Source organism: Pongo abelii, chromosome 5 (assembly GCF_028885655.2).
Source record: "Pongo abelii isolate AG06213 chromosome 5, NHGRI_mPonAbe1-v2.0_pri, whole genome shotgun sequence".
Classification (NCBI taxonomy): Eukaryota; Metazoa; Chordata; class Mammalia; order Primates; family Hominidae; genus Pongo; species Pongo abelii.
Window position 1 is genome coordinate 162200944 of NC_071990.2, and position 27155 is coordinate 162228098.

General features: G+C 41.9%; 1 protein-coding gene across 1 annotated transcript in view; it reads right to left on the bottom strand.

The window, feature by feature from the left end:
* The window catches only part of LOC134761581 (plasminogen-like), a 33754-nt gene that overhangs the window by 1705 nt on the left and 4894 nt on the right, over positions 1-27155 (bottom strand). The window contains 8 exon segments of the mRNA XM_063725079.1: positions 5491-5597; positions 6907-7047; positions 7982-8056; positions 9567-9687; positions 12550-12643; positions 15210-15350; positions 15882-16074; positions 25439-25598. Coding sequence (XP_063581149.1) covers positions 5491-5597; positions 6907-7047; positions 7982-8056; positions 9567-9687; positions 12550-12643; positions 15210-15350; positions 15882-16074; positions 25439-25598 — 1032 coding nt within the window.

Here is a 27155-nt window from a genome sequence, read left to right on the forward strand (position 1 = left end):
TATGTTGTGTATATTTTATTGCAATAAAAAAGAATAGTCATCATTTACTAAGAATTAACCTTTCCAGGAACAAGCTCTTAATGTGGTGTATCTCACTTCATCCTCACAACAGTCCTACGAAACAGGCACTTTTATCATTCCTGTTCTACAGTTGAGGAAACTGAGGTGTAAGGAGGTTGTGTAGTTCAGCTTTAGCCTGGGTCTGCGGAGTCACTGCCCAAATGCTTCCTCCCCGTGCACATTGGCCCCACTCTTGCTTCCAACCTTCCACATGTTTGTTTATAAAGTTCATTCTTGTTTCTTATTATTTTCTGAAGTCTAAGTTCCCATAATTATATAGACATATTTCTATCTCACAGTAACACTCCCAAATTATTTTCTAAAAGGGTGTGACAGTATAAAATGTTACTGGAAACAATTAATTCGCCTCACCCTTGTGAGTATTCAATTTTTAAAATATTAGCTAACAGAGTAGGTGGAAATTGTCCTGATTCATTTTCTGATTTACACTTCCTTGACAAATAGGGAGAAGAAATACAACTAGGGACAATTCTCCTAGTTGTAGTTTTTCTTTTGTGAAAAACTGCTTTATCTCCTTTGCCAAATTGAAACAGAACCTCTGCTAAACTGCCAGAGGCAATGCTGTTTTTCCAGATGGACACGCCAAGGGATGTCTCAGTGCTCTCACAAATAACCGTTTTCCAATTTTGCAAGCCCAGCTTTGATTAGAATTTCTCAAAATATTTTGCTTTGCGAGCATGACACAGGCAAAAGCTGAGGCACTCTCTCTTTCTTCCCTCAAAGTATTGGACTGCACTTAGATCATTGTCTCAGGTTCAGAAAACTGACACCGAATCTGGAGTTTACATGAGCAGCGTAGAAGAGGCTCTTCCCAGAGCCTGGCTCCGGAGCCCAGCTCAGCCCTAGCCGGGAAGGAGCTGCATGGAGGAAGCTCCTCCTGACTACCAAGCATCGGGCAGGGGGTGCATGACGTGGACTGTGTAGATGTGTGAGGGAGCACCCTTTTCAACATATTTTGCTGAAAATTAAGTTAGATATCACTGCTCTCAGATCTGCTCTCAGAGCAAGGCAAACATCCTGATGAGGTAAACCCACCACTAGTTGCCAGGAAATTGATGCGGTCTGTGAGTGTGTGCTGCCATCCAGTGGCCAATGTGGAGATGGCACCTCTGAGGGCAGTGGGGCCACGGGTGACCTTGAGGATTGAAGCCCTCCCTGATTGGGTCCTGGGGAGAGGGCCACAGGATCAGCCCAGTGATTGCGGATGGAGCTGACACGGAAGAGCCCTTTGGCCTCAACACCTACTCTGCATTTGGAATATCCAAGTCAAGGAAGGTCTGGAAACATGAAGGGGAGAGGGGGAGAATTTCGACCTCCCTCTGAGAAGCTGAGAACACCCATTGATCTGATGTCATCAACATACAGAAAATTGATAAACAGATCTGAGTTATGTTGTGTGACTCCTCCCGGTCTAGTTAGTGTTCTGAGAATCATTTTCTCAGTGGACATGTGGGTGAGACCAGAGGAGACAGGGAGCCAGTGCAGGATGGTGGTTAGAAATGTGTGAATGGGGGTAGGAGATAGGACACAGTGAGTGGGCTCTGGGGTCAAGACCCAGTTACACGCCGGTTATGTGATGTTTATTTATGATGATAGTGGTGATAGTGATGGTGGTAGTAGTGATAATGGTGATGATGGTGGTGGTGATGATAGTTGTAGTGGTAATGATAATGGTGATGGTGGTGATGGTGATGATGGTGGTGGTAATGATAATGGCAATGGTGGTGATGGTGATGGTGATGGTGGTGGAATGATGGTGATGGTGGTGGTAGTGGTAGTAGTGATGGTGGTGGTAGTGGTAGTAATGATGATGATGGTGGTGATGATGTTGAGAGTGATGATAATGCTGATGGTGGTGGAATGGTGGTGATGGTGATGGTGGTGGTAGTTGTAGTGGTAGTAATGATGATGGTGGTGGTGATGGTGACGGTGGTGATGATGTTGAGAGTGATGATAATGCTGATGGTGGTGATGGTGATGGTGGTAGTAGTTGTGGTGGTAGTAATGATGATGGTGGTGGCGATGGTGATGGTGGTGATGATGTTGAGAGTGATGATAATGCTGATGGTGGTGGAATGGTGGTGATGGTGGTGGTAGTTGTAGTGGTAGTAATGATGATGGTGGTGGCGATGGTGACGGTGGTGATGATGTTGAGTGATGATAATGCTGATGGTGGTGGAATGGTGGTGATGGTGATGGTGATGGTGGTAGTGGTAGTAATGATGATGGTGGTGATGACGGTGATGATGTTGAGGGTGATGTAATAGTGACGGTGGTGGAATGGTGGTGGTGATGGTGATGATAATGGTGACGGTGGTGGAATGATGGTGACGGTGATGGTGGTGGTAGTGGTAGTAATGATGATGATGGTGGTGATGATGTTGAGAGTGATGATAATGCTGATGGTGGTGATGGTGATGGTGGTGATGATGTTGAGAGTGATGATAATGGTGATGGTGGTGGAATGATGGTGATGGTGATGGTGGTAGTAATGATGATGATGGTGGCGATGGTGGTGGTGGTGATGATGTTGAGAGTGATGATAATGGTGATGGTGGTGGAATGGTGGTGATGGTGATGGTGGTAGTAGTGGTAGTGGTAGTAGTGATGATGATGGTGGTGGTGATGGTGACGGTGGTGATGATGTTGAGAGTGATGATAATGGTGATGGTGGTGGAATGGTGGTGATGGTGATGGTGACGGTGGTAGTAATGATGATGATGGTGATGGTGATGGTGGTGGTGGTGATGATGTTGAGAGTGATGATAATGGTGATGGTGGTGGAATGATGGTGATGGTGATGGTGGTAGTAATGATGATGATGGTGGCGATGGTGGTGGTGGTGATGATGTTGAGAGTGATGATAATGGTGATGGTGGTGGAATGGTGGTGATGGTGATGGTGGTAGTAGTGGTAGTGGTAGTAGTGATGATGATGGTGGTGGTGATGGTGACGGTGGTGATGATGTTGAGAGTGATGATAATGGTGATGGTGGTGGAATGGTGGTGATGGTGATGGTGACGGTGGTAGTAATGATGATGATGGTGATGGTGATGGTGGTGGTGGTGATGATGTTGAGAGTGATGATAATGGTGATGGTGGTGGAATGGTGGTGATGGTGATGGTGATGGTGGTAGTAATGATGATGATGGTGATGGTGATGGTGATGGTGGTGATGATGTTGAGAGTGATGATATTAGTGATGGTGGTGGAATGGTGGTGATGGTGATGGTAATGGTAGTAATGATGATGACAGTGGTGGTGATGATGTTGATGGGGATGATGATGATAAGTGATGGATGGTGATGATGATGATGATGATCAATAATCCTAATCCTCACAACGACCTTATATGTAAGTACAGATGAGAAAGCTAAGGCTAAAAGAGATTAAATAACTGCCCAACGTCACATGGAATATGGGAGAGACAGAACTCACACCCAGATCCTTATGATTTTAGCTTCATGCTTTCATCAGCTGAAGTATTGTAGAGGATCTGTTTGTTTTCTGGCTGCTCAGCAGCCTTTCACCCTACATCCCATAATCCTGGTGAGGGATCTACCTTTTGCTCCCTTCTGGGTATGAATGGGGTCCTGCCTCCACCTTCAGCATGGAACAGCTGACGCAGGTCAGAGCCAATCAGTGACAGGCTCAGGGGCAGGACCATGAGCCAATTTCAGTCTCTCAGAGTGGACAGACTATTGTTCATGTAAGGGAGAGAGTGGCCTTTCTTATTCTTTCTCAGGAGAGCCAGAGCCACCACAACATCTGCAGCCACGGGAGTGTCACCTTTGTGCCTACTCCATGATTGAGAGGGCCTGGGGTCTGCGGCCTAATGTGAGCATGAAGACTTTTCAGTTCACTAGGAATCTCCCTTGTTTTGCTTAATCCAATTCGAGTTGGATTTTCTGTCACTTGCAAGAAAGAGTCATGTTAGATCCAACTCTATTCCATATTATTAGTAGGAGCTGCCATGATGGAGTGCTTAGGATGTGCTCAGGACTTGATGCACTTTCTTATTATTTCCCCCATAACAGCCCTGCAGACCACATTAGCTAGGAAACAATCAGCGAGAGCTCATTACTTTTCTAAGTCCTGACAGCCCATAGGCGGGAGCCAGGGTTCCAATTCAGGTTTGTCTGTACCACCCGGCACCTTCTCTGAGCCCCAGCTTCCTCAATGGTAAAATGGAAAGAATAGTACCTAACACGGAGAGGTTTCTAGTATTTAAATTTTAAAATATGCAAACACTAGGAGCAGCCTGGCACACCCATAGGTGTCCCTCAAGCCAAGTTTCCTTTTATTTGGCCACAGTGCTCCCAGACTAAGCAGTGCAGAAAAAGGGAACAAGAAGTCGAGGAAGTGAGGTTTTAAATAAAATAGGAAAGAGACAGAAATAGGGAACCCAGCTTTGAAATTATCTAGGCCAGTAGTTTTTAACATTTTTTAAAAACCCAAAAGACATTTCATTAAATGAAAGCTTATACAAAAGGCTGATGTGCAAAGCACCATTTGAAAATGCTGGTTTTACAGGGATTAGAGCCAAGTGATACAAAGAGGTAACGTGTGTAGTTCAGGTCTATCTGGCTAGTGGTAGAGTCAGAACGCTTTTCCAGGGCCCCAGACTCCCTACGCCCTCACCTGCACCTCTGAGAAAGTGGAATTGAGACATTAAGAGTTTTAGTTTTCCTACTGCCAAGGGCGTAAGGCTGATGGGTATAATAATTGTCAGGGCATACTGCAAAGGGAAGGAATCCTTAAAATGTAATACAGGTGCTGACACCACATCCTGCACAAGTGTTCCCTATCTTGCTCTCACCCATCAACAAATATCAAATACCATCCTAGACTTGGGGCCACGGGGCCTGTCTGCCTCTTCCGCAGGTATAGGTCCCCTGCCTAACACCCTCCCACACATGTTAGACATGTGGATATTTGGGAAGAAGACTGGTTTAATTATAACTTTTGTTGTTATTGTTTTACACCTTGTTTAGAAACCCAGTCTGGCGAATTTCAAATGAAAAATAATCTAACACCCTTAACTTGAGGGCTGGGTCAAAACCCCACTTACCTGGGGAAGCAATATGAATGCTGAAATTATGATTAAGAGACTCAAAGACCTCTACTGGCTTTTTGCTTGCTTTTGGTGTAAGGGAAACATACAATCATTTAAAAAAAGATTCTGAAAACAAAAAAAAAAGAGAAAGACTCAAAGAAATGGCCCCCTCCGCTTGCCCACATCCCTTGAAGACTGATTATGGAGACATAGACAGGTGCCCAGGCAAAGCCAGGAGGGTTGGACAATGTTCATGGATAGGAATTTGTACAACGATCTGTAAAATGCTCATTTTGTAGCATGCACTGTAGGTCAAAAACAATTTGTTATGTGGGCAATGGAATTGATCTCACCTTGGGTTTCTCCCCAGCCAGTGACATAAGATTCAATCCAGGTGGTGACCACATAATTTGGGGATGGCAGACAGGCTGGGATTACTCTGTCAGTGATGATGGCAGGCCTATAAGGGAAGTATTAGCAGTTACGTTTGACTGCCCAGCTGGGAGCTGCAGTACCTACAACTAGGCATCCTTACCTTGAGGCCCCAGAGCCCTCTGAGCTGGCACTGCCTTGCTTCAATGACACGGAGCAATGTAGAACACAGCATTTCACCCTCACATTTGCCTGTGGTTGCCTATGGACTACACAGATATAAGGTTTCATTTGAAAGGCGTCAGTTGCATGCAAGAAGCTGAGGGTGGCCTTTGCCTTTGAAAGTAGGGATGACAAAGGCACACTTCTCATGTGTATTCTGTGCACGATTGGAATCTCATGCCAAGTGTGTCCTTTCATATTAATTGAAGAGGGCATTGATGACTGGGCAGAATGTCTGGCTGAGACATCATCAAGAGGGTATAAAATTGCAAATGTGTTGTGTGCCCAGAGCAAGTTGCTCCATCTGGATCCTCCACTTCGTCCTCAGTGAATGTTACTAAACCATGGTTGTAAGAATCGAGTAAAATGCTAGCCATCAAATGAAAGAGGATTGGAAATAAGCACCTTGCATGAACAAAATGGCATTGTCAAAGAACATTTATATATCTTAGAGTTCCAGGAACTCTCAAACATTAGAACTCTGGTTTTTAGACCTGATTCTACTTTAGTAAGTTCAAGGGGATAAAGGACTGTGTATGAGAAATGCCCTGTTCTGACCAAGAATCATCATTGCCACCAACTTTGAAGCAGACACACTTTCTGCTTCTGGGCACCAGACATCTGTGGTGCAGAAGTCCTCAGTCTACAGGTTCCCTGGTGGAGCACTCTAGGGGTGTGAGGATGTGGGGTGGGAACTCTAAACTCAAAATGTATCGGCCTATCAGAGAATACCTCCAAAACTCAAAACTTCCAAATTACTTTTTCAAGCCATCAGAACACCCTAGCTCTCTGAGCACCGTGACGAGCAGAGACCTTGTATTTGCACATTTGCTGGGATAGTGGGGAGGAGACTGGGGAGCATGAGGGAGATCAGCTACTGTTTAGGCTGAGCCAGAGAGGCCCTTCTCTCCTTCCTAGAGTGTCAGAGCATCCCAGAACATCACCCCTCGGTTCACAGACCCAGAGACGCTGCCCCGGGCTTGTGGCCAGGCCCAGAAGAGCAGCTCAGGCTCCTGCCCTGTGCCTTCCCATCCAGGCCATGCTCATCCTTGTCTGCACTGACACCCTGCCCTCCAGAACCGCCAGCACAGCGAGTGCCCTATGTGCCTTGTCACCTGTCCCAAACCTGCCTCTCCTACAAATAACTGTTTCTTAACTGACTCCACCGTCAGTACCTGCTCAGCTTTAGCAAGGCAATATCTGCTCCTGTGGGCTCCAAGAACATCCTAGACACTTCTATTTCCTGAACATGAGATTCAAGATTCACTTCTCGGTGTGCACCCAGGATGACCTTGTAGAATGAAGGCCTTGAGAACCTAGAAAAGATGAGGATGTCAAGAGAAAAATATGGTCCAGCCCCTTCAGGTGCCCTCTGTGCCATGAACTTGGCACTGTCTCCCTGAGACCCTAGGCCACCCAGAATGAGTGACTTCTGAGTGGCAAGAAAAAAAATTAACAATTTGCTGGAACCTCACAGTTAAGGAATGTTCTCAGTCTGTTTCGGCAGAGACTGTGATATAGTTTGTATATTTGTCCCCACCCAAATCTCATATTGAATTGTAATCCCCAGTGATGGAGGTATGGCCTGGAGAAAGGTGTTTGGATCATGGAGGTGGATCCCTCTTGGCTGGCTTGGGCCACAACCTCATGGTCATCAGTGAGCTCTCACTCTTAGTTCTTGCAAGATCTGGTCATTTAAAAGTGCATGGCACCCCCACCCCATCTCTCTCTGTTTCTTGCTCCTGCTCTGGCCACCTGACATGCCTGCTCCCACTTTGCCTTCCACCATGATTGTAATCTTCCTGAGGCCCACACAGAAGCAGAGGAGATGACAGCATCCTGCTTCCTGTAAAGCCTGCAGAGCCATGAGCCAATTAAACCTCTTTTCTTTATAAATTTTCTGGTCTCAGCATTGCTTTAGAGCAATGCAAGAACAGCCTAATACAGACTGATGCCTCTGGTAGTGAACAGCTCTGTCCTGCGGTTTATCCAGGTCCACAAAATCACCTGCACTGGGTCTCCCCTCTGCAGGTTCTCTCTAGAAACACTTCCCTCCTCTCTCATCCAATTGCCCTGGAAATTCTGCCTCAGGCTTCTGTGCATGCATTCCCTGGTTCCTAGTGTTCCTTCCAGAAAAGGAAGGGTGGTGGGGAGGAAAGGAGGAGAGGGTGGGAGGGAACAAAAGAGGGAGGAAGAGGAGGAAAAATGTCTTGAAGATAAGACCTCATGTCAGTTGTCCCTTAAACATACTTCTCCAAGCAGTGAGCAGCAGTCAGCACCCACTCTGGGGATATTAAGGTGCGTCCACAGAAGTGCTTTCCAAACCTAGAAAGAAAACATGCCAAGACTTTGTTCAAATTCGATAGTTTATTTTACTCCATTGTATAGAAAGCCAAAAAGACAGGTTCACTCAGATTTGATCATGTCCATATTCCCAAAGGAAAGGGCTATCAGCCCAACATCAGGATGGTGGTAACTTTGACTGGTGCTCCAGGAGTGGGATTTTTCAGAAGGGCGCATCTATGCCACTTCTTCCGATGCCTGGGGGAGGCAGAGGCACAGCCTGTCCACAGGAGAGCAAAGCTAAGTGACTCAGCATGAAGCTCTACAGCCATGGCTTTCACCCCACAGCCCGGGACTCCAACAGAAGCGACTGGCCCAAGACCTTCCCCCGAGGCCTCTTTCATTTTTTATGACAAGATCTATATACAAGGTCACTCTTCAAGGAGCCAGATGTGATCCTGAGCAGCAGTGACTCATGGGGGTCATCTGATCTTACCTGAAAAGTTTACTTTTGGGGGATGTTTCTTGAATCATTTGCTTTCTAGGACTGCATAGGCAGGTGATAGCTCAGAATACTGGTGTGAGCCACTCGGAGCCAGAGTGTAATGAAGAGTACAGGCAAAAAGTGCATGTTGGCAGCATGTTGATAAATCCATGAGGACGTAGACTACCATGCAGTTTAGGAAAGAATGAATCTGAAATATGTGGAAGGTGAAAGCTCTGTAGAGCAAGGAGTTTCTAACCAATAAAGTAAAGAAAAATCTAATCAACAGCAGAGTGAAATGCAATGTGATCAGGTTTGTCGATGGCATTTCATAAATCTGTGAAAGGAAGTCTCTTTAGGGGAGAACAGCAATTGAGCACAGGCACCCTTGTATAGATGTGAGCCAAGGAAGCAAAACATGCAGGCGGATGGGCATGTTTCCTATGCGTGTTTCCTAAGAGATACCCAAGAAAACTGAACTTATGAAAGGCATGTTCCACTGAAACAATACCCAAAAGGTCCACGTTCTGTGGGATTGGACTGATCAATCTTAATTTATGGGGATCACGACCTGTAATTTGTTCATGTGTTTGTGAATGGATGAGTAGCCTCAGCATTGAATTCAATGATTCACAAAAGTGTAAAAAAAAAAAATCGTGCCTGTGACAGACTCTAGGTAAGTTTGCTCTTGTCCTCCCTCACTGCAAAGTGTCACATTTCTAAAAACTTCCCTCTCTTTTCATCTGACAGTGAGACAATGGATATCCATAGAAACCCTTAGAGCATCTTCAATATTTTCCAGCAATATCGGAACTTGGTGCAAATCACTGTGCCTACAGATTTTGATGTAACTGCTTAGATCAAGAAAAGGATTCCAATTTTGGCCATTTTCAAAGTAGAGACCCTAGAATAATATAATTATTTTTATTTTTCTATATTTTTTCCTCCTTCAGAAAACATAGAGGCAGGTACTGATGCCTCAGCTGTGTGGGTTCTGTGTAAATGTAGAAGGGTTTTGTGGGGCTTATGTGGAAGGACAATATAGTTGGTTTCTGGGCCTGTTCTTACCTTGTTGTAAGACTGACTTGCCAGGGCCAGGAATGTGCGTTGGCCACACACCCCCCTACAATGCTTCCAGGACATTTCTTCGGCTCCACTTGAGGCTTCCCACAATCAAATGAAGAGGACGCTGTGGTACAAGGTGGGAAAGAAGTCGCATTTGAGTCCAAGTTGGCAATTTTGTCGATTAATTCAGCACAAATTCCAAGAACTGAGTTTTTGACATTTCAAAGGTGAAATTAAATAGTAAAATTATAAACAACTTTTAGATTTTTTTTCTAGGTTTCAAAAGTGGTAGTAAACAACACAGGATGCTCTCCTTTCAAGGAAATATAAGCACTTTGTAATTATTTTGTTGGAGAAGAGATCAAAGAAATTGGTATAGTTCAGCATTAGAATGAGATCTTTTCTGAGAAGACCTTGATTGGCACAAATAATTATTCTTCAGTGTTATTCCGACTCGATGTAATACGTTTAGAACACGATGTCATCCTTCCCATCATCATCCAGATCACCATCCCCATCTAATCCATGTAGAGTTTACAGAAAGGCATGAAGTTTTCTTTTGCATGTGAGTCGGTGTGTGTGCATGTGCGTGTGTGTGTGTGTGTGTGTGTGTGTGTGATTGTATGTAGCAAGGATTACTGTCCTAAGTTGAAATGTTGCCTTCTCTCAGCCAGCTTCAGGACAGCTCCTCTGGGGAGCCTCCCGTGACTAACTGACTGTCATTGGGGTGACTTACACACATGTGCCTTTATTTTTCTTTTACCTCCTCTCTGCCTTCTCTCTGCAGCCAGCCTGCAAGATTTCTGGAGGTAGGGACAGTGTCCCATCTTTGGTACCACCCATCAATGGCTACAACAGTGCATGGGCTACAGAGGGTGTTCAAAAATGCTTCTCTGTCTCCAGTCCTTCAAGGTCTTCAAAATTATAAACATTAATATAGTTAGTAACTATTCACATAATTATTAATAACAACTACAAGAGGAATTTCCTCCCCAACCAACCAGAGATTCTACACTCCAGTGAATTTGGAACCTGAGTTTTCCAAATAACTTTCCATTTGCCATGGGCTGTTCTGAGAATCTATCTATATAAGTCTTTTTTTTTTTTTTAAAGAAACATGGCATGGAATGAAATCATCTTCCCTAGTGCTGAACTCAATTTCTGCTAATATGCCTTACACACAGTATACATGCATCATTGTACTAAAAGAGTAACTACAGAAATTATGGTACCTGCTCTTACTATTCAAAATAAAACTGAACGTTTCTATTTATTTTTACTTATTATTTATACTGAATGTCTTAGTGGAAATGAAATAGCTATTAAAATCATTCTCCACCAGAGTCTCTAGATTTCTCAAGCATGGGTCAAACCTGAATAAACCACATCCTTCTGCAGGAAACCAAACCCACCAACCACATCCTTCTGTAGGAAACAGTTCTGAGGATTTCCAAGTGTCTTATGGGAACCCTTCTCACAAGGCTTGGGGTTAACCTCACTTGTCTCACATCAAGGTTAGGTGGGGGACCTCACAGTCCATTGGGAAAAATCTTGCCCCATTCTTCCTTCTTTCCCCAATCTTTAAGAACTTGATTCTCATACAACCTTAATGTGGGTGAGGACAGCAGAAATGTACCTGGGAAGCTACTGCACTTCCCTTCCATGGGAGTCAAAGGTGCATGAGTCCCAGGCATGGTAGTGGGGTCTGAGGCAAGAAAGTCAGTGTGGGCTCAACTTCAAGGCAGCCTGTCAAGGACAGAGAGCCCGGGCAGTGAGAGGCAGTGGCGTGTACCAGATGGGGCCAGAAGTGGAGAACTGGAACTGACCCCATCAAGGGACTTTGAGGTAGAGGAGCCACCAAGATGCTTCTGCAGAACAAACAAAAGCACCCACTCAAGAAAAAGGTCAGCTATCAACTCACACTAAATCCAGAGACCACAATGCCACAATACAATAACATTGGCCAAGTAGAATCTTTACTATCACCCTAACCTCTCCTTCCCTCTTGCTCTCCCCAGGAGTGTCCCAAATGCGAAGCTGGGCAGTGTGGCTCCCATAATCTTCATCACTGCCCTGTACCACCTCCCCAGGCAATCTTGGAATGGTGGTCTTCAGTGGACTTGGAGGCCAAGCTGCTTCCCCCAGCTCAAGGTTCTTCCACATGGCAGACCCAACCACAAGCAACCAAATTATACAAATGAAAAGTCCAGGACAGTTTGCTGTAGCTAGGACAGACAAGTTGATTGATCGGTCAGCAGAAAGTAAAATAGGGGACAAGTCCAAGTGGCTTTTTGTTTGTTCAGAAATAACCCATGGATTTGTTATCCCAGTTGTTTAAGATCTAATGTCAACTCCACTTATCCTGATCCAAGCCTCATACTCCCAACAAGAGTCTTGGAGCAATGAAGAGGGAACCCAACAAACAGTCTCTAAGCAATGATGCTAATGTGAATCGTGAGGAATAATCTTAGGAGAAAGGCCATTTGGGGCTAAAAAGCTGCACTACCCTTCACTGAATTCCTAGGATGGCCATCTGTAGGTTTACAATGTGCACTACATGCTTAGCTGTGCCCTGCTGTTCGTATATTTTTCATACTTCTCAGCTGCAGAAGAGAAAGGTTTTTTATCTGAATGACTCTAAATTTCTTTTTCATGCATCACACGCTAGACACTGAAGTGCTCAGTGGGACCATCCTGGGGCTGATTAGATCACCCCTAAGTGTGCTCTTTGGGAATTTTACATTTATTTTATTTATGTGTGTGTGGTGGGAGGGGCGGGTGTTTCCCTAACAAATGGGGCCAATGGTAGGGGCAGGTTCAAGATGCCCATGATGAAGGGCAGGCTTTGGTGGAGAGGGCAGCCATCTCCTCCCCAGAAGCACTCAGCTCAAAAGCCATTTTCTGTTTTTTTTTGGTTTTTTTTGTTTTTTTTTTGCAAATTCATATGAAGGAAGCAGTTTCCTTACCAAAACGGAAGGCAATTTACCACAGAGAGGGATATCACATTAGTCAAAAAGTTTTCTTGGATTCATTGTGTAGCACCAAGGACCATTGATGTCACCATCAGGGTTACGGTAGTACTGAAAACAAGCAGGCATGTAAACTCCAGCTCACGTGGGGCAAGAGAGGGAGAAGGTGTTCCAAGGCACACGTTTCACATCTATTCTTAGAAGCCATAAGGGAGTGTTTCTTCTTCCTTTCTTTCTATTATTATTAAGATACTTTTCGCAAACTTACTTTTTGTATGCACTAAAGCCATCAGTCATGTGTTCCAGTTCAAAAGAAGCTATGAGGCCACACCCCTGACCAGGGGGTGGTGACCCTGAAGGGTCTTTGGAGAATGGGCCTCTTCTCCAGGAGCCCGACCCAGTGGAGGTCTTAGAGCCAGAGCCCCAGAGAACAGTGGAACATCATTGATGAGCTTTGTTCCTCGGGGGCTCAGGGCTCTTCTACCTGATAAAGCCTGTTAGCTGTTGAGTCAGAAACACTTCCATGCATCGTGCACCCTCCACGGGCAAGGCACACAAAGGCAGTGTCATCCGTCCCTTCCTGTGATACTGAGATAGAATAAGAAATGTATATTTGGTATCTGCTCCCCAGTTCCTAAGAGAGCTCCTAAATCCCTTGGAGTTTCCTGGGTGAAGGTAGCAGCAATGAAGCAACTCTTGGTGGGTTCCTGGATAGCCTCCGGGGCTGGTTGCCAAGGGAACCAACCATGTGATTTGAGGGTTGGAACCGGTCAGTCCCACCCTCCAACCTCCAGGGAGGGAAGAAGGGCTGAAGTTGAGCTGATCACCAATGGCCAATGATTTAATCAACTGTGCCTCTGTAATGAAGCCTCCATAAAAACCCAACAAGACTGCACTTGGAGAGCTTCTGGGTTGCTGAACCCTTGGGGTACCTGGGGGTGGTGCACTAGAGAGGGTACGGAAGCTCTGAGCCCCTTTCCATGTGCCTTGCCCTGTGCACCTCTTCTGTCCAGCTGTTCACCAGGATCCTTTGTAATATCTTTTATAATAAACGGGTAAATAAAAGTAAAGTGTTCCCCTGAGTTCTGTGAGCCACTCCAGGAAAGTAATCAAATCTATGGAGGGTCATGTAGAAAAACAGAATTTGTCCAGTCAGGAAGAGGTACAGGTCACAGCCTGCAACTTGGGATTGGCATCTGCAGTGGGGCAGTCTTGTGGGACTGAGCCTTAACTTGTGGGATCTGACACTGTCTCTAGATAGACTGTCAGGACTGAGTTACATTGTAGGACATCCAGCTGGTATCTGCTGGAGACTCACTTGGGGTGTGAGGAGAAATCCCCCCACACCTGGTGTGAGAAGTGTTATGTTGCATGGGTGTGAGAGTGGGGGAACACAGACACTTTCGTTTTTCCTATATCTCAGTCTTCTCTATACACAGGCCCCAAAGTAAACCATCGCAGAGAATGCATGAGGCTAGAAGTCCCACTGCCCCTTGATGGCCCATCCCAATATTTTCTAGAAAAATCTGACTCAAGTGTCATAAAGGGCATCTTTGACCACTAGAACCTAGAGCAATGGTCCCCAACCTTTTTGGCACCAGAGACTGGTTTCATACAAGGCAATTTTTCTATGGGCCCGGGGTGAGGGGGCATTGGTTTCAGGATGATTCAAGAACATCCCATTTATTGTGTACTTTATTTCTATGAAAATTACATTGCAATATATACTGAAATAATTGTGCAACTCACCATAATATAAAATCAGTGGGAGGCCTGAGCTCATTTTCCTGCAACTAGATGGTCCCATCTTGGGATGATGGGAGACAGTGACAGATCATCGGGCATTAGATTCTCATAAGGAGCATGCAACCTAGATTCCTCGCACATGCAGTTCACAATAGGGTTTGTGCTATGAGAATTTAATGCTGCTGCTGATCTGACAGTTGGCAGAGCTCAGGCGGCTATGAGAGTGATGGGGAGCAGCAGAAAATACAGATGAAGCTTTGCTCGCTTACCTGCTGCTCACCTCCTGCTGTGCTGCCCAGTTCCTAACAGGCCACAGACCAGGACCAGGAACAGTATCAGTACAGTACCAGTACTGGAGTGGGGACCCCTGGCTTAGAGGACAAGCACTAGAAATGAGAAACAGCGCCCAATAATGGAAACAGTAAAGACATGTCACAAAAGAGAAGAGGCCTGAGAACCCCCACACGTGTGTGGCTTTGCTAGCTTGTGCTGCTTGCGCTTTCCATGCTAAGGCCAATTACGCTTAGCCTCCTGAAATCTTTCCAGTATTTTCCTCTGCCCCTCTTCTGTTTGAAAAGATTTGTCAGCAAAGGGAAAAAGAGTCCAAATCGAAGTGGTTTACATTTTTTTTTATTATACTTTAAGTTTTAGGGTACATGTGCACAACGTGCAGGTTTGTTACATATGTATACATGTGCCATGTTGGTGTGCTGCACCCGTTAACTCCTCATTTAACATTAGGTATATCTCCTAATGCTATCCCTCCCCCCTCCCCCCACCCCACAACAGGCCCCGGTGTGTGATGTTCCCCTTCCTGTGTCCATGTGTTCTCGTTCAATTCCCACCTGAGTGAGAACATGCGGTGTTTGGTTTTTTGTCCTTGTGATAGTTTGCTGTGAATGATGGTTTTCAGCTTCATCCATGGCCCTACATTTTTTTCCGGACCTGCCCGTGGACTTGTCCCTGGAGTGAACCTGCTGTGTCTGTGGGGCTCCTGGGCAGCCCATTCTTGGCGTGGTGTCCCAGTAACAGTGGTTGCCTTCTTGCTCCGGTATCCTTTCCCATTCCCAAACTTAAGAGTCTGTAGAAAAAAAAAAAAGAAAGAAAAAAAAACCAAAAAAAAACCCAGATGATATGGACAGCCACACACACCCAGGATGATACGGAATCAATGCAGTCATGTCAGGCTTCTCTAGGATGACAGAATCAGGGTCCACATTAGTCAGAAGCCACAGCTGAAGACTGCAATGAATACTATTTTAAGAAATTACTGGAAATGCTTATTGGCTTGGAAAGAATCACATAGTTGACAGCATATTAGAATAGGAATTTGACTGGGTCACTGAAATAACCCATTTTAGAACAAGGTGAGTGGTTAAGTTGAGCACCCTGGAGGTTTTGCGCCAGTCCTAAAGTCACTACTCCCACAAGTTGTGCCAAAAATCATAGCTTTGGCTTTCCCAGGGACGGCCCTGAGGCTTCCTTGGTCATGGCAGACCCTCAACCAGCACTCGAGCTCCCGTGTAGCACTAAAGGCTTCTGCATCAGTGTGGTTTTTCATGTCTTTTCATCCCATTGTCCAAGCACATAGATGTCTGGACACAGACTTTTTACCTTGTTCAGAAGGAGCCTCTAGGCTTAGAACCTGGATAACAGTCAGAGGTGCAACCACAGTCTCTTCTGTGTCTGAGCATCGCGTCAGGTTGCAGTACTCCCACCTGATGCTGGGGTCCATGGTAAAACACCATGGGCCTGTATCAGCATCTGGATTCCTGCAGTAGTTCATTGTCAGGCCACTGGAAATTCCAAAGCAATACAGGTTATAGGAGGCGGAAGAATATTCAGGGGCACCCAGCACCCTCTACATTTTGTTCTAACAAAGTCTTAACAAGTGACTTTGAAATATTCCGATTAAGGGTACCATACAATTACTACAACACAAAAGGTCCTCAATTTCTTTTCTATTATTATTATTATTTTTTTTTTTGAGACAGGGTTTTGCTCTTGTTGTCCAGGCTGGAGTGCAATGACGTGATCTCGGCTCACTGCAACCTCCGCCTCCTGGGTTCAAGTGATTCTCCTGCCTCAGCCTCCCAAGTAGCTGGGATTACAGGCATGCGCCACCATGCCTGGCTGATTTTATATTTTCAGTAGAGATGGGGTTTCTCCATGTTGGTCAGCCTGGTCTCGAACTACCAACCTCAGGTGATCACTTGCCTCAGCCTCCCAAAGTGCTGGGATTACAGGCATGAGCCACTGCGCCCGGCTCGGTCCTCAATTTCTAACCCACTGCATACCCTTCAAAGATCAATTCTAATTTTTATTTTAAAATATCAAAAGTAGTATATGCTTGTATTAGTCCGTTCTCACATTGCTATGAGGAAATACCTGAGACAGTCTGGGTAACTTACAAAGAAAAGAGTTTTAATTGACTCACAGTTCTACATTGCTGGGGAGGCCTCTGGAAATTTACAATCATGGCAGAAGGCAAGGGAAAAGCAGGCACCTTCTTCACAGGCAGCAGGACAGAGTAAGTGGAAGCAAGGGAAATGCCAGACACTTAGAAAACCATCAGATCTCAGGAGACTCTCTCACTGTCATGAGAACAGCCTAGGAGAAACTGCCCCCATGATCCAATTACCTCCACCTGGTCCTGCCCTTGACACGTGGGGATTATCAGGATTATAGAGATTACAAGTCAAGATGAGATTTTGGGTGGGGACATAGCTAAACCATATCGATGCTCCATATAAAAACTGAGATCATATATAAATGTGCTTAAGAAAGGACCAGAATACCCTCCTTCTACTTTCTGCCAAACACATACCTCTGGAGGAACTGGTATGGATTTTGAAGTGTGTCTTATAGATTTTTTATGCACATACAAATACATCTATGTCTCTCTAGCTCTCTGTATCTCTCTCTACAGGATTGTATATTAATATGTGAGTTGGAACTAACATATATTTCTCCAAGGAGGAAATGCCATCCAAGATGGTATCATTCCCAGGCCAGCCCCCTTACTCTCTGTACTCGTTGTGTAGCTAAAAGGCTCTGCATTTACAATGAAAAACAACCATGAAAATAGTATTATTGTCAATACCATTTCAGGTGGGTCAAGTGGGTTTGAGTCTACAAGACTTATAAAATCTGACCTGGAAGACTCAGTTCCCATGCAGGATGCTGTTTCTCTAGGATGGGTTCCTGGGCAGGACCTCCTCTCCTGTTCTCAGTCCATCCTCTGCTGGCTGCAGCCACTCCGGGAATGAGGGAATGGGGGATGAAATGAAGGAACGGTGGGACCCAAGGCATAAAGGGAGATGGCTGGCTAGACTATGGGATCTGAAGAGGTCAATCGACTATGGAGGAGTCAGAAAAAAAATTGAATAAGAGGCACAGCAGGTGAGGACCCCAGGGTTGGGGGCATCTTGGAGAATGTGCTCCCCCTCATTCCTCCCAGGAATGTTGCTTCAACCTGTCAGAATCCTCACATTCATGGCCTGTGGCTGTCTGAGAAAACTTGAAATGTATTATGTACCATGGGAATGCAACACTATCTCTGTAGAGACTACACATGTGACCCAGTCTCAAGCCCAGACTCCCAGCTACAGGAGGCTGGTTCTCCAAGCAACTGGATGTGTTAGCAAGTGCGGTATTCGAAGGAGATTTTTTATCTATTTTTAACTGAGGTACACTTTCATGTATAGTCAAATGCACAGATCTTAGATGTAGTTTGATGAATTTTGATGAACATGTACACTTGTGTAACTCACAAGTTATGATCACGATACAGAACATTTACATCATCCCAGAAACAACTTTGTTTTACTGCGAAATCAATCTCTGCTAATCTCTTCCCATGGCCAGAGGCAAATGATATTGGTTTCCTTCAAGAGAAATTATTTTTGCCTTTCTGGAACCTTATATCAATGGACTCATACATAATGTTCATTTGTGTTATCTGACATCTTTCCTTAATGTAATATTTTTGAGCTTCATCCATGCTATTTGAGAGTATCATTAATGTGCTCCCTTTTATTGCTGAATAGTATGCCATTGTATGAATAGATCGCAAATTATTGATTCATTTTCTTATTGATAGACATTGTAGTTGCCTACAGTTTGGGGTATAAAAAATAAAGCTGCTATGAATATTCTTGTAGATCTCCTTGTGGAATTATGTTTTCATTTCTGTTGGGTAAATATTCAGGAATAGAATTGCAGATTTGTAGAGTAGATGTGTATTTACTGAACTTTTGGAGAAACCATCAGACTGATTTCCAAAGTGGTTGTATCATTTGCACTTCCATCAGCATACGAGAGAGTTGCACATCCTTGCTCTACACCAGTGACATCAGTTACTGTGGTGTCTCCTTAATAATATCCATGTCCACTGGGTGTTTGGTGACATCTCATGATGGTTGTAATCCTTTATTTTTCATGGCTGAGATACTGGACATTTTTTCAACTGCTTATTGGCTATGTGTACATCCATCCCTGAGAAATGCCTATTCAATCTGTTGCCTTTTTTGATTAAGTTGTTTGTCCCCTGTTTAGTGAGTGGGAGAAATGTTTCTATACTCTGGACACAAGCCATTTGTCAGATAGATAGAGAGCATTTTTCTTCTCATGTGTTATTTGCCTATTTATTTTCTTAAAAATGACTTTTGGTGGGCATGAGTTTTCATTTTATGAAAGCCCACATCATAATTTATTTTCTTTTATAGTTAGTGTTAATGACTCCTCTGTCAAAAAAATTTGCCTTCTCCAAGGTTGTGAAGATTTTATATTTTCTCTTGGAACTTTCATATTTCAGTTTCAGTTTTAGCTCTGACACTTAGGTGGAAGAGATATCTCAAATTAATTTGAGATGAAAAGTAAAAGTCAAGGTCTGTTTTTGTTTTCTATCATGGATATCCAAATGGTTCAGAATGATTTTGTAAAAGATTTTTGTCTCCATTGAATTGCTTTGCCATCTATATAGAAAATCAATTGACCATATGTATGTGGGTCTGGTGCTAGACCATCCCTTTTTAGTTTTGCATACTTTTTTGCCAATAAAGCATATCTTTTTATTTTTTATTTTTTGAGATAGGGTCTCATTCTGTCATCCAGGCTAGAATGTAGTGGCATGATCAAGGTTCACTCATGCCTAGACCTCCTGGGTCAAGTGATCCTCTCCCCTCAGTGTCCTGAGTGGCTGGAACTACAGGTGTGAGTCATCACACCCATCTAATTGTTCATTTTTTTGTGGAGAGAGGGTCTTGCTCTGTTGCTGAGGCTGGTCTTGAACACCTGGGCTCAAGCCATCCTCCTGCCTCAGCCTCCCAAAGTGTTGGGGTTACAAGCATGAGCCAAGGGTCCTGGCCAATACCATGTCTTGATTCTTGTACCTTTATAAGTCTTTATATTAAGGTATGTAAGTCCTCCACATTTTTTTCAAAAAAGGACTGCAGCAATAGTGTTTGTGTGTGAGTTTAATCCAAAGATCAATTTGATGAGAAGTGATATTGAGTCTTTTAATCTATAAGCATGGTGTATCTTTATTTAGATCTTTTAATTCTTTCCTTGACGACGTTTTCTAGTGTGAGCTGTATAGTCCTTGTGCATAGTTTGTTAAATTTATCATTAAATATTTTTTGGTTTTGATACTATTGTCAGTGATACTGCTTTAAAACATTTATTTTTCCAAATGATCATAGAAAGTATACGGAATACCAATTAACTTTTATACATAGAGCATGTATATATTTTTTAGGACTGTCTGCATCCATTAATCAAGTTTTCCTTCTGTTTTTTCATTCTTTCTTTTTGTTTTCATTTTTGGGTCTTGGTGCAAAGGCTGGGACCATTGTAGTCAAATGCTGATGAGAAGTATTGAGAGCAAATATCTTTCTTACTCCTAATCTTAGAAAACATTAATATTTCACCATTAACATGACATTTGATGGAGGTTTTTCACAGATGCCCTTTATGAGGTTAAAGGAGTACCATTCTGTTTCTAGTTTGCTGAGACATTTTATTATGAAAGAGTGTTGAATTTTCTCATATTTCCTTCTGCATCTATTGATATCATGTGATTTATCACTTTTATTCTGTTATTATGTTGAATTACATTGATTGTTTTGCAAATGTTAAATCAACCTTGCATTCTCAAAGGGAAGCTCCAGTTTTTTTGTGATATTCATCACGTTAATGATAAAAATACTTTTTAATATTGCTGGATTTAATATCCCAATATTTTATTAAGTCTTTTTGTGTTTATGTTCACTATAGACAGTATTCTGTAGTTTTTTTTTTTCAATATCCTGTGTACTTTTTTGTAACTGGGTTTTTTTGTTCTCACAAATTGAGTTAAGAAGTATTCCCTTCATCTCTATTTTCTGTAACATATTGTGAAAGATTGGAATTACTTCTTCCATAAATAACAAAATTTCTAATGAAGCCATCTGGGCCTAGAGATTTCTCTGTAGAAGTGTTTTGATTTTTTAAAATATGTATTATTAAGGAATATAAACATACATAGTCTTGAATAGATATCACACTGTTTAGCAATTCAGTTTATTCAGTGTCTGAGCTGCATATTTGTTTTCTTCCTAAGGAATCAGTCCACATTATCTAAGGTATTGGATTTGTTAATATAAGTTGTTCTGAGTATTTTCTTATTATCTGTAATACCTGTAGGATTCTGTAGTGATAACTCCTCTTCTCTTTTGTTCCTGATGTTGGTGGTTGTGCTCCCTCCTTTGTTTGTCATCAGTTTAGCCAGAGGTTTATCAATCGTAAGGATATTTTCAAAGAACAAACTTTCTGTTGCACAGATTTACTCAATTGTTTATTATTTTTACATTGAATTTCATTTTCTTAATCATTTCCTTTCTTTCACTTACCTTGGGTCTTATTTGCTTTTTATATATTGCTAGATCCAATACCTCAATATTTTATTATTTTTGTGTTTATGTTTACTATAGACAGTATTCTTCTCTAGATTTTTAAATTGCTTTCTTAGATGAACAATTTCCAATGTTTTTATTTTTAGGATCACTCTGCATTCTTAAAAAGTATTGGGGATCCCAAAGAGCTTTAGCTTTTGTAACATATACAAATATGCAAATATATTGTTGCATTCGAAACTGAAACAGAGAATTTTTTGAACCACAATATAGACAATCATACATTTTCCTAGCCATTAGAGAGATGATTCCACTATACATTATGTAGCTGCTGGAAAGTTTCACTGTACCTTTGTCAGAAAATGAAAGTGAAATGGGCCAATAAAAAATGTTTTTTAATTGAAAATATTTTATTTCCCTAGATTCCCCGAGGGGATCTCATGAGTCCCCAAGTTTCTGCTTTGAGAATTGCTATCTCAAATCATTGATTTTTAAATGTTTCTATTGTCTACTAAGAGCATTTAAAGTTGTAAATGTATAAAGACATTAGCTGTTTCCCACAAGTTTGAGTATATTCAATTATTATTATTATTCAGGTCAAAACTTTTCCAAGTTCCTTGGAGATTTCTTCTTTGACTCATGGAACTTTTAGAAATGTGTTGTTTTATTACCAAATATTCAGCAATTTCCCAATGTTTTGGTTACTTATATCTTATTTCTTTCTGCTGTGTTCAGAAAACATACTATGTATCAATGTAATTCTTGAAAATTTATTGAAACTTTTGTAAGGCCACATATATGGTATACCTTGATGCATGTTCCATGCACATTTGAATGTGTATTTTGTAGTTTGGCATAGTGTTAAATAGGTTGATGTTTTCCTTTAAATCCTATATATTTTTTCTGATTTCGTATGAATGTGTTCTTTTACATTTTGTTTTTGGAAGATTTATAACAATAGTAAGAGAAAAATGAAGAAATTTCCATCTCTAATTGTGGACTTATCTATTTCTCTCTTTAGTTCTGTCAAGAACTAAGTTCTAAAGTTTTGCTTCATATTTCACAATTGCTGTTATTAGGTGCAACACATTTAGCATTGTTATGTCTTCGTGACTGGACCCTTTTTCTTGTGAAGTGTCCTTTTTGTTTTTGTATTATTTCTTGTCCTGAAATGAACTTTGTCTGTTATTAACATTACCACTCCAGTTTATTTATGATTCAGGTTTTCATGGTATATATCATTTTTCATATTTTGCTGTTTATAGGTCTTTACACTTAAAGGGCATTTATTGTAAAAAGAACACAATTAGGCTATGGTTTTTATTCAATTTACAATCTCTGCCTTTTATTTGTAGTGCTTAATCATTTTATATTTCATATACTCATAAGGTGGTTCAGCTTATATCTACCATAATGCCATGAATTTTCTGTGTACACCATGTAATTTTTATTCTTTATTCCTCCTTTCCTTCCTTCTTTTGGACAAATGAACTATTCCTCTTATTATCCATTCCTCTCAGTTTAAATTTTTGTGGTTTTCCTAGGAGTTATGATATCCCACCTTAAACTTTCATATTCAACCATGTATTAATATTACATAACTTCACGGGTAATGCAAAAAGCTTGTGACAGTATATTTCCATTTATCTTCTACATTATTTATGCCACTGCTTTTTTATAAATTTTACTTTTACATATGTTACAACAACAATATATTCTTATTAATTCACATCACAAATTGTCCTTTAAATAAATTTTTAAAAAGTATTTTATATTGACAATGGCATTTGCCATTTCCAGGGCTGTTCATTGCTTAGTATGGATTAAAGTTTCCATCTGGTATTATTTTTCTTCTACCTAATTAGCTTTCTTTAACATCTTTTATTACAGAAACCTGCTGTGGAAACATTCTTTCGGTTTTTGGTTGTTTCCTCTGGAGGTGGCAGAATACTTATTTACATCACATTTATTTTCAAGGTTTTTTTTTTTTTTCTGGACATGTCATCCTAGGTTGATCTGATTTTTCTTTCTTTTTAATCACTTTAAAGATGTTATTTCATTGTTTCTGAGAAGAAGGTATAAGTCATTTGCATCACTGTTCCTCTATGTAAATGATCTTTTATCCCCTCTAGCTTGTAATAAGATTATCCTGGTTATCTTTGATGTTGGACAATTTAACCATGATGTACCCAAGGAAATCATAAATTTTTGCTTTTAAGAATTCTATTTCTGATTCATTGAACTTCTTAACTGTGAGTTTATCATTTTCTTCATATTTGTAAAGTCTTCAGCCGTCATTGCTTTCAATATTTTTTTCTGTTCCAATATCTCTTTCTTCTGTGACTGTTTGTATGACTTTCATTGCATTATTTTCTAGTTCACTTTTTCTTCTGCAATGTATAAACTCAGAGTAAGACCACCCAGTGAAGTTTTTATTAAGGATATACCTTTTTGTAGTTCTTTACTTTCCATTTGGTTGTTTTATATGTTTCCTTTTTCTTGGTATTCTGCACTTGTTTCTCTTATGTTCATGTTTTCTTTAAATCTTTGAAAACAATTATCATATATACACAGTTTGAATTTCTTCGCCAATTCCATTGTTTTTATTATTTGTTGGTCTATTTGTATTGACTGATTTTTCTCCCAGTTATGGATCACACCTATTGCTTTTTTTGCCTATTAAATTTTAAAATTTATGTCACTCATTGTGAATGTCACATTACGGAGTACCATGATCCTGTTATTTACCTCCAGTGCTGGTTGAGTTTTCTTCTGTCAGGCAGTTAATTTACTTGGAGATCATTTGGGTCCTTTTAGACTTGGTTTTTAAGTTTTGCTAGGGTGTTTCTGGAGTAGCCTTTATTCTAAGAAGGCATAAATCCTACTCCTAAGTATGACTTTTCTGGGGTCTCTACTGAATGCCCAAGATGTTCAATGAGGTGTCTCTCCTTGGGCTGATCAGAACCCCAGTATCCCCCAGTGCTACGTGAGTTCTGGCATCTCCATTGAGCTCACTGTTCCCCTGAATTTGTCCTTTCCCCAGTAGTATTCTCTGTCCTACTTTGTTTGTAGAATCCCTCCCTGTGCATATGCAGTTTATATTAGACTTGAGGAGACTTCCATGCATATTCCTGGAGCTCCTTTTCTCCACAAATTCTTTCTCATTATTACCTAGCCTAGAAAATCCACATTTTCTTGGCTATCCCAAACTCCAATCTCTTTCCTCAGTTCAGCAAGACTGCTGTGGTTGGCTTTGGCTCCAACTCCTTGCCCTTCAGTCCAGGGTGGGACTCCAGGAAGAAAGCCAGAGTAGTCATGGAGTTGCGCTCATTCATTTCCTTTCTAAATTATTTCAGTCCTGTACTGTCTCTTGTCCAACATGTGGAAAGTTTTTTTGTACATATTTTGTAGTCATTTATGACAGAAAGCCAGTTTTTGTCAGACCAGGTTTTTTGTCCATGTACCGGCCCATTTTAATCTGTCTGTTTACTTCCTGACTCTCATCTACATTCTTGCTTTTGCTCTTCCTGTCCTGGCAACCCATATCCCTTCAGAAAACTGGAGCTTAGAATCCAGTGTGTTCACACAGGTGTATATATATATAACTATATATATATATAGTTATATTATGTGTGTTTGTGTGTGTCCTGCAGATTGTATAGCTATATAGCCTGCAGCTGTGCAGACTATAGGGTGATTGGTCATCAGTCAGGGACGGACATGAAAACCTTGCACATTTCCCTAGACCATATATGAATACTAGCCTGTATGAACACATATATGAATACCAACCTATATGAGCACACATATATGAATACTAGTCTGTATGAACACACCTGGTTCTATATATATTCATACACATGTGAATTCTTTACTTGTGACCCATGACAAAAATGGCAAACACAACCTTCACTTCAGGGAAGGGAAGTTAGAATGATAGAATTGCATGGGTGAAAGACTGCATTGATCTTTTATGAGCATTGTAGAATGGCACTCTATTTGATCATTTGTTCTCCTGAGCTTTACATTAACAAGAGCTCACCAGCTCTATATAGCCTCTGCTTCCATCAGACTATTAGGAAAGATAGAAAGCCTAAAAATCTCTTCTCTCAGACTCTTTGATCAAAAGCAAAGTTGTTTGGACATTTTGACACACATTCAGGGTCTAAGAGAAATTTGGTCTTAACAAGTTAGCTTGAAGCAAGGCTCTTCTAGGAAGAACTTAAGATGGCTGTTGCTTCTCTTATAACTAACATCAAAGACATACTCATTTGGGTAGTTTTCTGGGGTCCTCTGATGCTGGTGTGGTGTCATGGATGACCAAGGTTGACATGTCCTTCCTGTGACAGTGGTGGAGAATGTGCCTCGATAACTCTGTCCATTACCATGGTAGCACTGCTGGACCACAGGGGTTTGCTCAGTTGGTGCTGAAAATAGACAAAATCAAGCTGAGTAATTACTAGTACACAGAAACATGTGAAGCAATTTATGACACAAACAACACAGTAGTTTCAGAATTATGGCTGCTCTCTTTAGAATACTCGCAAGCAGAAGGACATGCTGAAGCAAAAACAATAGATTCATAGCATTCTAATATTTTAGTAAGTTCTTAGAAATGTTATATTCAAAACCTGGTGGGGAAAGGAAACATCAGTGTGCTTACAATTGGAAACAGGACTCATGTGCAAGCTCTTTTGTGTGGCTCTTTACTGACTGTTCATGAGAACAACAAGGCAGGAAACCAGATGGTGATGGATTAGGCCGTGCAGGCTGTCGGGTGATTGATTGGCTGTCAGTGGGGGACAGACAAGAAAACCTTGCACATTTCCCTAGACCACTGCTCCTAAAAAGTCAAAGCCTTAAGCTTCTGGTGGATGGGGCAGGTCATGGTCCTGCATCTAGTACTTGCAGGCAAAGACCCATTGCTTCTTAGAGAAGGATGGAGGCTGGATATGAAATTCTAGGTTGAAAATTCTTTTCTTTAAGAATGTTGAATATTGGCCCCCACTCTCTTCTGGCTTGTAGAGTTTCTGCTGAGAGATCAGCTGTTAGTCTGATGGGCTTCCCTTTGTGGGTAACCCGACCTTTCTCTCTGGCTGCCCTTAACATTTTTTTCCTTCATTTCAACTTTGGTGATTCTGACAATTATGTGTCTTGGAGTTGCTCTTCTCGAGGAGTATCTCTGTGGCGTTCTCTGTATTTCCTGAATCTGAATGTTGGCCTGCCTTGCTAGATTGGGAAAGTTCTCTTGGATAATATCCTGCAGAGTGTTTTCCAACTTGGTTCCATTCTGTCCGTCACTTTCAGGTACACCAATCAGACGTAGATTTGGTCTTTTCACATAGTCCCATATTTATTGGAGGCTTTGTTCATTTCTTTTTATTCTTTTTTCTCTAAACTTCCCTTCTCACTTCATTTCATTCATTTCGTCTTCCATCACTGATACCCTTTCTTCCAGTTGATCGCATCAGCTCCTGAGGCTTCTGCATTCCTAAAATCTTATTCCCTCATGGGAGAGACAGGGAATCCTCTTGTCCCAGCATCCTGCATTGCAACAAAGCAGAAGTCTACTACCCTTCCTCTCAACACACATCAAAAATGCAAGTTCCATGAGAATAAGGGGCAAGAACACTGAGAATTCACTGCCTTCCAAGCAAAGGTGTGCAGAGCCTACCTAAGACTGAGATAAGCCAGAGAAATAGTACATTCTGTGGTTATGTAGTGCCAAATAGCCCCAGGATTAGATGGAATAAATGTCATCATATTAGGTTTCTCCAGGATGACAAACTCAGCGGCCACATACCTCAGCAACTGCAATGCAATGATTGCAATGAACACTGCCCATTTTATGAAAGGGCTGGAAACACTCACTGGTGTGAAAATTGGCACAAATTTGGCCTGACGTTAGAATTGGAATTTTGTCCAGGACACTGAGACAACTCATTTCTTAACAAGATGAGTGGTAAGTCAAGTGCCCTGGAGGG